The sequence below is a fragment of the Myotis davidii genome, unplaced genomic scaffold, assembly GCF_000327345.1.
Source record: "Myotis davidii unplaced genomic scaffold, ASM32734v1 scaffold6, whole genome shotgun sequence".
NCBI lineage: Eukaryota > Metazoa > Chordata > Mammalia > Chiroptera > Vespertilionidae > Myotis > Myotis davidii.
In genome coordinates this window covers 13,865,889-13,876,730 of record NW_006383011.1, presented here as the reverse complement: position 1 = coordinate 13,876,730, position 10,842 = coordinate 13,865,889, and the positions used below count along the sequence as shown (strand labels likewise).

Sequence of the window (10,842 nt, the reverse complement as noted above, 5' to 3'; positions counted from 1 at the left end):
TCCATGTTTCTTAGAGGTTTTTATCAAGCGTGGCATTAAGGAGATACAAACAACTGGCTAATGCTGTGCATTTTCCACTATTTCTGCCACAGGAATATGTGATGGCTGTGTTGGCTCTTGCTGAAACAGGTCTGGGAGAAGGGATGAAAAAAGGTGGACTCAGGTCACTTCTAAGACTAAACATATAATTGAGTTCAAGTTTATGGCAAGAGTCTGGTTGCTTTATTCAAATATTTCTTGTAATCAAAGCATTTTAGAATTGAAGGAGACCTGAGCATCGTTGTACTTCAACTTTTCACCTATCTGCTGATGGATTTTCTGTTTCATGTCCTCAATTGATCTTTTTGTTTCATTGAAATTTAGCTGAACTTTTTGGGTCCATGTTTCTTAGAGGTTTTCATCAAGCGTGGCATTAAGGAGATACAAACAACTGGCTAATGCTGTGCATTTTCCACTATTTCTGCCACAGGAATATGTGATGGCTGTGTTGGCTCTTGCTGAAACAGGTCTGGGAGAAGGGATGAAAAAAGGTGGACTCAGGTCACTTCTAAACATATAATTGAGTTCAAGTTTATGGCAACAGTCTGGTTGCTTTATTCAAATATTTCTTGTGCACCCCTTGAGGATTTTTGGAGCAGTTGGCATATTCCATATGAAAGAACAAGGTAATAGCATGCTCAGGTCAGAGACACAAAACATCCTCCAAGATACTTCAGGGAGAGGTCAGATTCTGAACAAACATCCAAATCTCATTATAATCAGATCCTAAGCAATAAAAAATAATTATGTACTCTTCTTCCTAACTGACCTTGTGGGATGTATACGCTAGAATCTAGTCTAAATAAAGCTAAATTGGAGAGTCTATGTCTAGCAGGTTTTAAAAAAAAAAAAGAGTTCAGCCCAATCATCCACAGTGACTAGATAACACAGTTAGTGACTTTGGAGAAGGATAATCAATTATGCTAAGTCAAATAAAGCAGTCAGAGAACGAAAAGTACCATATGATACCATTCATATGTGGAAACTAATGAGCAAAATAAACTAACAAACAAAATAGAAACAGATTCACAGATTCAGAGAGCAGACTGACAGCTGTCAGAGGGGAGGGAGATTGGAGGGTGGTTGAAAAAAATGAAGGGATTAAGCAAAAAACAAAACAGATCTCATAGACACATATAACAGTATGGTGATTACCAGAGGGAAAGGGACATGAGGGCAGGTAGAAGAGGGTAAAGGGGGAATAGATGGTGATGAAAGGAGACTTGACTTTGGTTGGTGAACACACAATACAGTATCCAGATGATGTATTATAGAATTGTATCCCTGAAACCTATATAATTTTTATTAACCAATGTCACCGCAATATATTTTTAAAAAGTTAAATAAATTTCCCACTTGTGGCCAAGATGTCCTGCTTTTGAAGCTTAGGGTTCTTTGGTAAAGGACTTGGGTGAGGAAGGACAGCACTCCCCTTTAGGTAAATCAGGGGATTTTATCATCACCAAGCAAGTGCACTTCTGAGATAACAAATCCCTACTCTTCAATTTCTGATAATGACTCTGTAAATTATAGCTCTTAGCCAATTTTCAGGGTAAAAGTTCATCTTCTCTTTTAAAGCATTCTGTCCCTGAAATATAATTTCTACCTTTTCCTTTCAAGGTACTGCATCCTATAGCTATTACTTGAGTCAGTTTTCTGACTCCTCTGCAGTGAATATGAGCCTCCCGTACCCCCAGCCAAGGTAACTTCCAAACGTTGGACATAGACAAACAATTTCTCACAAAAGTAGATGCAAGATTTTGTTTTGAGAGAAAGGCTTATTTCAAGCATTAGTATGACAATGGTGCTGTTTGTTTCTTTCGGAGACATATCTAAACAAGGCAGTGGGCGTCCCCAGATATGGGCACCCAGGACAGCCTGCACAATGGGGTGTTTGTTTTTGATATCCCAACAGAATTACAATATTCAAAGCGCATCTGGGGAGCACCGGAAACCTAACATTCAGGGTTTGGAATCTGACCTTAATTGAAAAAAATATATTTCTTTGCACATTTCTGCCTGGTTTAAGGTGACTTTGTTTTGGCAATTTTATCCATCCTTTAAATATTCTTTGTAGGTATGGAGGGGCAGGTACTATTACTTAAGTCAAGAGAACTGAGTGATATGCCTAGAATATAGAATATTCAACTTTTTAAATTAGGAACCTTGTTTCAAGTCTATGTATCTCTCTTTCTAAATAAATTAATGGATCATCAAATAACATACAGTCGCTTTCTTAAAACAAACACATAAAAAAGCAAGGAAACTATCAAATGCTATAGTAGTTCACCACAGGGAGAACAATAATCATCTTCTATATATATAAAAGCCTAAGCAACCGTTTGACCGTTCGACCAGTAGCTTTGATGCACACTGACCACCAGGGGTAAGATGCTCAATGCACAGGCATGGAAACATGGAACAGACTGATGAATATTGGAGGGAAGGGGGGAGGTGGGAGGTGGGAGGATGAGAAGAGATTAACTAAAGATCTTATATGCATACTAAAGGTATGGGTTTACGCACCAGTGGGGTCCCTCGGCCTGGCCTGTGGGGATCAGGCCAAAACCAGCAGTCTGACATCCCCCGAGGGGTCCTGGATTGTGAGAGGGTACAGACCAGGCTGAGGGACCCCACTGGTGCACAAATTCATGCACCAGGCCTCTAGTCTCTTATAAGATTCTTTTCGTCAGTACGGAGGAGCAGAGCAAATATACAGATGTAATTTCCCCTTATTTATTGTATCATTTGTTCTGCATGTAATTGAGGGCCAGAATAACACACTGCATTGAACCAGGCACCATAAGGAGTACAAAGGAAATGTTCACTGCTGTTGAGAAAACAAGATGCACATGAAAAGTTATGTGCAAAGCAAGATTGTGTGATGAACAGCACAGATTAAAGTGGTCAGGGAAGACTTCATGAAAGAGGCAACCTTTGAGTAAGACTATGATAAGTAGGTTGTATTTCAAGAGGCAAAGAAGAAATTGAGAGTAGTGTAAGTAGCAGGCATACATAGACATAGGGAGGAGAAATGCACAAGTGGGCTTGAGAGTAAGTATGTATCAGTCTTGCAGAGTAGTTGGCTCCTATGAGAATGGTGAGAGGTAAAGTAAAAAAGGTGAGCCATTGCAGGATTTTGTACTTGGGAATCATAACATGGCAGCAGTGGTGTTTTATGGAGAGAGATGGATGACAGTGGGCAGATAGGTTTGGAGAAGAGAGAGATTGGTAGGAAGGAGATAAAACAGGAAATTATCATACAATCAAGGCTTTAGAAGTCCAGGATCCTAGAAAAGATGATGGCAATGAATCACTCCTAGTAGTATGAAGGGAGTTTGTAAAAGTGATTCAATATGGGCAATCAGGAAAGTGAAACTTGCATGATGAGATTTAAACCATCACTATTCAACAAATGAGATTGTCAGGGTAGTTTTTGTAATCCATTGTTTTATTGTCCCTATCATCAACTCAGAACAAGTAACACCTAGTTCCATCATGGCCATCATCCTTATTTCAGAGCTAGCTCCTTCAGGAGAGCACAGTACATCCTTACCCAGCTACTGCTCGGGCACAAAACAATGAAAACCCAGCCAAGAGTCCATCACTAGCTGTTACTGAGCACTGACTGAGGAATTAGGAGGCATGGGCTACAATTCAGAGTTTGCAAGGAGTTTGTTCCAGTGCCTGGGGTTGAATAGATCCCAAGTGGATCGGCCTTTCCCAAAGTATGTTGTGCAGAATTTTCATTCTTAGATAAAGATGCTCTTAGAGAAAAGGATTCCACAATTAAACAAGCATCAAAAACTCTTTTGCAAGCATCAAAAACTCTTTTTCCCTCTTGGAGATCACAGAACTTATTGGCATAGCAAAAGCTTCCCTAGTAGGCACAGAACACTAATACATCCTGTAGAACTAAGGACCTACAAAGGAAAGATGAAACTAGGCACACTTTAAAAACTATATGGTTTTATTTATTGATTTCAGAGAAAGGGAGAGGGAGATAGAAACTTGAATGATGAGAGAACATTGATCATCTGCCTCCTGTATACTCCCTACTGGGGATCAAGCTCACAACCCAGGCATGTTCCCTGACCAGGATTCGAACTGTGACCTCCTGGTTTGTAGGTGTATGCTCAACCACTGAGCCACACCAGCCAGGGTAAACTAGGCACACTGTGAAGCTCCTCACTAAATAATACTCTATGGTAACAGGATAATAAGAATGATCTAAACAAAGACAACAAGATAAAGAATAGGGCAGAGGAAGAAAATAGAAATGGAAAATATAATTAAGGTAGTTAGAAGTGCTGGTCAGTTGAGATTGTACTGAGATGGAGGAATTTTCTGTGAAGAGAGTTGTCGATACAGGCAGTTTACAGTACAATCTCAGTACAGGTCTCCCTTTGCTGAGAAAGACCATCAGCGGATCTTTTTCTCCTCTTAGTATTGTGGTCATTGAACCCTGATAAATAAAAAGTTAGCTCTATCCACAGTGTCACTTAGAGTTAAAATTTCAGATTTTGAATAGGTTTTCACATTCTCCTTAGGAATTCTACCTCTAGGAAGAATAAAGCAAGATCAAAGGGTCCTTTCTAGGTTCATTGACTGCCTCCAGGTGAAATTTCTAGAATAAGTCAGACATCAAAATTCCTTTGACTATGGTCAGAATGAAACCCGCTCCCTGAGATCTTGAAAGCTATTGAAAGCCTGAAGGAAAACATTTTCTTAGAAAGAAAATGCACACAAAATAAGTGTTTCAGCCACTAGGAGAAGGAGAAGGTTATTTTTAAGTAAGTGGGAGACTATAAACTATCTCAGAGTTATGAAGATCTTTACATAAAGTTTCCAAAGAATTTCCATATCTGTTGACTCATTTGATCATCATGAATGCTCTCTGTGGTAAGTGTTTTTTTCCTAGTATTTTACAGATGACAACAGCAACCACCACCACCATCACTAACACCACCACCACCACCACTACCACTACCATCACCACCACCGCCTGAGAGACATGTGCTAGGCATTTTATTTACCTGGTTTCACTTAATCCCCATAGCAACTCTGGAAGACACAATTTCCATTGTACAGTCAAGAGCCCACTTGATAGAGCAAAAAACAATCTAGATCAGGGGTGGCAAACTTTTTGACTCGAGGGCCACAATGGGTTCTTAAACTGGACCGGAGGGCCGGAACAAAAGCATGGATGGGGTGTTTGTGTGAACTAATATAAATTCAGAGTAAACATCATTACATAAAAGGGTACGGTCTTTTTTTTTTTTTAGTTTTATTCATTTCAAACGTGCTGGATCCAGCCCGCGGGCCGTAGTTTGCCCACGGCTGATCCAGATGCTACACTCTATCATCTCTGACTTGTCAGAACCACTTAAAGGCCCACCTGTGAATATTACCTTAGAACTCCCTCTATTCCTAACCCTACTCACCTAGTTTAGTAATTTCTTTGTGGTGCCATGTTCTCTCAGGCTGCTGAAACCCTACTTAAGCCAGTCATATTTAACCACTCTCATCTATAGTCTAAATCAGCCTGGGGGCCAAATATAGCCCCCTGCTTTTCTAAGGCCCATCAGCTAAGGATGTTTTTCACCTTTTCACATGATTGAAAAAAATAAAAAAATAATACTTTTGTGATTTGTGAGAATGATATGAAATTCAAATTTCAGTGTCTATAAATAAGGTTTTGTTGCAGCACAGTCATGCTAATTCATTTACATTTTGTCTGAGGCAGCTTGCCTACAACTATGGCAGAGCTGAGCAGTTGCACCAGAGACTGACTGGCCTGTAAAACCTAAAATATTTATCTGACGCTCTAACTCTTTATGGGGAAAAAATTGTTGACTTCTGGTCAAAATTCAAAAGAAATATATATATATATATAAAATAAAGAGCTAATATGCTAATTAGACCCGACAGCGGAACCGCCTTCCAGAATGACCAGTGGGCAGGGCTGCCAGGCAGCTGGGGCTGTGAGGTCTGAGCCCCTTGTGTGTGTGTATGTGTGTGTGATATATATTCCCTGGTGGTTAATGCATGTTATAGTGAGCAGTTTAGCAACCTTAGTATATCAATTGAATATTATGCTCTGATTGGTTGAATAGATGACTGGTCGACTGGACACTTAGCATATTAGGCTTTAATGATATAGGATTTATTTCATACAGGAAGGGAGAGAGAAACATGAATGATGAGAGAGAATCATTGATCAGCTCCATCCTACACACCTCCTACTGGGGATTAAGCTTGAAACCTGGGCATGTGTCCCAACCAGGAATCAAACCATGACCTCTTGGATCATGGGTTGATGCTCAATCACTGAGCCACACAAGCCAGGATAGACACTTTTTTTTAAAGAAGAGGTAGTGAAAGGAGTCAGAAGACTTTCACTGTACACACACACAGAGGAGATATAAATAGGCTTAAGTTTGGATCCCAGGTCTGCCATCTGGGAGCTGCAAGGGTGATTGTGCAAGTTACTGAATGAACTTCTCTGTTCTTTAGTTTGCCTCATTTGAATAATGGAGCAATAATACAAAATTTGCAGTTCTATTATGAAGTTTTAATGAAGTAGTATGTGTAAAGCATGAAGCAAATAATAGGGGCCCCTCAGTAAATGAGTCCACCTGCCTGTTGATGATATCTTTGTGTGCTTTTGCTGTTGATATCAGCATGTGTAGATTGTAGGGTATTAGAAATCTTTAGCAATACCTGGCAGGTATATAAAATGAGACCACTGCAAGGTGGATGGAATCTGATTGGATGAAAATGTACAAGGTAAAAATTAGGAGGGGTTTCCCCTGGGAAACCCTGACTGACAATGACGCTTTGACATGTTGATGGATTAAGCAATTGCCATCCTGGAAGCCCATCAACCTCCACCTGATGTGATCATCATTAAAGTCAATACCCAAACTTGGAAGACTGCAGGTGAATTAGAAAGACTTAGCTGAACAAGCCACTTCATCTTCCTTCTACCAGTGCTCCAGATAACCCTGGTCCAGTCCTTTTAAGGAAGCAAAAATAATTGCTCTTTCATCCAACCACAATGTCTGAGTTCTAGTTCACTTGGCAATTGATCTGTTCTTTATCAGATTAACAAACTGACCTGAAAAATATCCCCAAATAATTTTCTTTCTTTTTTTTTTGTCTAACTGCCAAAGTAACATTTATCTTCCTTTTCTCAATACATCTTGCTGAGAAGATTGCCAATCTGAACTCCAGAATGGTTCAACTCATGCCCTACTAATGAGTGCAGAGGAAAGAATCCTCTCAAGATTAGATATCGGGGAGGACTACTTTAGTCCTCAAAGCTTTCAAACAACCATACTCATCCCTCAGGTGGGGAAAATGCCAAGAACAGGCAAGCACTCTCTTCCCCTTCATAGTTTTAGCACCTTTGGGCACTGTTACATACCCCTAAGAAAGGGGTTGACCATGGGTTAGCTTTTGTCAACAGTGTGACATTTGTTTCTGCTGTTCTGTTGGACACATCCTCTTTTACAATCTCTTTCCTCAGTTGCAAGCTCTTGGGCAGAGACAGGTAGTTACTCACTTATATCTTAGTAAGACTTGTAAAAAAAATCCTTTCCCTGCTCCTCTCACACTAACTCATACACACACACTCCCTGAGGTTTGGGGTTTGGGGGTGAATTTAATTCTTTCCTTTTCCTTCCACCCTGCCTCCTTTCCTTTCTGTTTTCAATGCAGAATTTTTTAAAAAGATATTCTCTTTGTTTTGTTTTATTTTTTCCTTTTTCCTTTTTTTGTTTTTTCTTTTTTATCCCTATTTTTAATTATTCTCTTCTTGTAAAAAGATATCAGAAAGCAGATAGTCTAGTAAAGAAGGGAATTTTGGATAGAGGAGTATCACCCCAAATTAAACCTCATTAGGGGCTCTCTGCTTTATTAACTGGTTGTCACTATCTGACCCACAGGAAAAACATAGGAAGAAGTGGAGAAGAGACAGGAGACATGGAAATGGTTATGTACTTGTGTGTGTGTGTGTGTGTGTGTGTGTGTGTGTGTGTATGTGTACAATTTTTAGTGTTCACAACAATCCAACCAAGCAGATTGGATTAAAACTACTTTAGAAGTGACAAACCGAGGCTCAAAGGGGGTTAGGTAATTGTTCAAAGTCATAGAAGCAAGTGACTTCTTACAGGAGCTCAGGTACATGGGCCATCTCCTGTGCCTATTATTACCTAGTACACCAGACTGACTTTTCCATAATCAGGACTAACTGTCTCATCTGAAGCAGTGTAGCCAAAACACAGAGCAGACCAGTTATTTTCCCTGTACTGCAGCTTTCTCTGGATAGGAACTGAGGACTTGGGTTATCAAGGGAAAAAAGTAGCAGCAGGACCAACCAAGTCTGGACCATTTGTCCCTGAGTGAAACTCGCAAATACAACACCAATGTGTTTGAGTGAACTGAAGAGATGATTACCTTCTGCATTAAAGCAAGAGTCATCCATAGCTTCGGGGGAGTGTGGGGGGGGGACCAGGTTTAAAACAGGCTTCCAGAATAGTGGCTTCTGTTTAAAATCCTTGTACTAAAAACACCAAGGATATCTATAATCTCTAAGCCACAAGTTGCCAGTTCTCTGGGGAAGCAATAATCTTTCTCTAATGTGGACAGACATGGGATTTCGGGGGGAGAAAACAGCAGTAGAATGGAGTCAAAAGGCCTGATTTCTAGTTTCGGCTCTGTCTCAACTCATTGTGAGACTTTGGGCAATTCTCTTGACTCTTCAGACCCCAGATATCTCATTTGCAAAATAAAGAGATAGAGTTACATTATACTGAAGATCTTGTCCAACCTTGTCTGTCTACTTTCTCTTGAAACAGTTCAGTAAAAATCTAAAGTTGTGAATCATATATTTTCACCTGTATGAAAGGTTATCCTGTCTCCCTTTCCCTCTCCAGCTCCTTTTTCTCTTCTCTCTCCCTTTCTTCACACCCCTTCCCCTGTCTCCTCCATCCCTCTTTCTCCCCAGGAAGCAGAATCTCAGTTCAGGAATTATTTGCTCCTGCCTCCAAAGCAACAAGGGCCCTTGTATTCTTGAATTCAGTGTCCTCAGGAGACTCACATTGTACATACAACTTATATCAAAGCTGTCTTCCTGCCTCTAATTCCTAGGTCTTCTAAGTTTCTACTTTTTCGTAGTTTTTCTTTTCCACCAAAGAGAATATGGAACCGAAGAGCAGATATGTTGAAAAGACATTCAGGTTTTCGCATGACTCTTCCCAGACAAACACCGTGACCAACACTCACCAAAATCCTTGGAGAGACACAGGGCGTGAGTGTTAAGATGGGGGAGTTTGTTTTATTCAAGCATTCAGAAATATTTCAGCTCAGCAGTTATCAGCCGAATGTGAAAATAATACCAGCACCCAACACACAAATGCCTGCCGTGGCAGTTCCCGCAGCCTCTGATACTCACAGTTCAACCGCATTCCTGGGGAGGTCGGGGGGAATCTCTGTCACCTCGCTCTCCTGGCAGAGGAAAACCCTGTTAGAGCAGCGACAGATCCGATGATGACATCCTGAGCCCAAGCTCAGGAAGGCCAGCAAGGAGACCAGGAGCAAGGCCATGCTTATTTATCCATCCACCTGCTTTCCTCCTGCATTTGCAGAGAAAAATCTCTACAGATTTCAGAGGCTCCACTCCGTGCCCTTATGAGAGCTGCCTCCAGGGTCACATGACCCAAGGGATGCTTTGCTTTTTTTTTTGTCACTCCAGGAGAATAGCAAAAGTCCTGTGTTCCCAGTATTTTGGGAGCAAAATAAGCTATTCTCCCATTCTTCTTAATTGGGTTTCTTACACCCTGGTCCAAGGAAGATAGCAAGTAGAATTTGGGTGCGTGTCTGGTATCGGCTTCATTATTTCACTGTAGAAATGTCCCTGCTGGTCACCATTCTTTTCTCAACAGAGTGACATGATGACTTTCTCCAAAAAGAGACACAACCTACAATGTGCCACTAAGAGTGAACTGTGGGGACTTGTCCCGGTCTTGGCGCCAATGTCTTCCTCCAGCCCACTTGATGTAACAGCAGAACTTCTGTGGTAGTCACCGGTCCTCTTTCCTGCTGTAATTAATGACCCGAGATGGTGTTGCTCAGAAGACAAGCTGCTAGTGTGCCCCAGGACAATCCGATCTCAGGAGGTGGGAGGCATGTCTGAGAGGGTTATCCCAGAGGTAACTGACCAATCTGAGGGACCTAAGGAATGGGCTGTTTTTAGTGGAGATTTGGTAAATGCTGGCAGTCCACGCCTATTGCACATTCTTTCTGACTTCTTTACACACTTTACACACTGCCTTCTGGAAGTTGACAGCAATGAATTTACTTAATCTGTGCTCTTAACATAGTTTTAAATGCTCCCTGTGGGTGACAATCCTGGCTCTTTTGTTGGCATTCACAATCTCCTTGATGGTGAGGGATCTGAGGAACGTTTGGCAACACTCAGTAAAGTGGTCTGCTACTTTCAACTCCAGAATCTATGATGATTGAAAGGCAGAATATTCTCTAAGATCCTGCCTACAATCTGTCACTTGCTAAAATAGATTTCAGCATTATACTTAGGTAATTAGTTGCATAAAATTGAGTTATGAGAAACTGCTACATATGTAAATATCAATTATTCTCCTTCCCTCTCTCCTAATTTACCCAGGAATAATGACATGTCATGAATGAATTAAATTATCAATAAGGGGGAAACAGGAGCAAGTAAATTTTAGGATAAAGTTGCCTTTGTGGACACTGTTGGAAAGCTTTGCAAAGCATTGC

The 10,842-nt window shown here is 40.8% G+C and overlaps 1 protein-coding gene across 2 annotated transcripts in view; it reads right to left on the bottom strand.

The window, feature by feature from the left end:
- FSHR (follicle stimulating hormone receptor) overlaps positions 1-9,738 on the bottom strand; it is a 135,726-nt gene extending 125,988 nt beyond the window's left edge. For both annotated transcript variants that reach the window (XM_006778611.1, XM_006778612.1), the window contains exon 1: positions 9,497-9,738. In XM_006778611.1, coding sequence (XP_006778674.1) covers positions 9,497-9,648 — 152 coding nt within the window. In that variant the 5' untranslated portion in view covers positions 9,649-9,738. The remainder of the gene's footprint in view (positions 1-9,496) is intronic.
- Between the last annotated feature and the right edge of the window lie 1,104 nt (positions 9,739-10,842).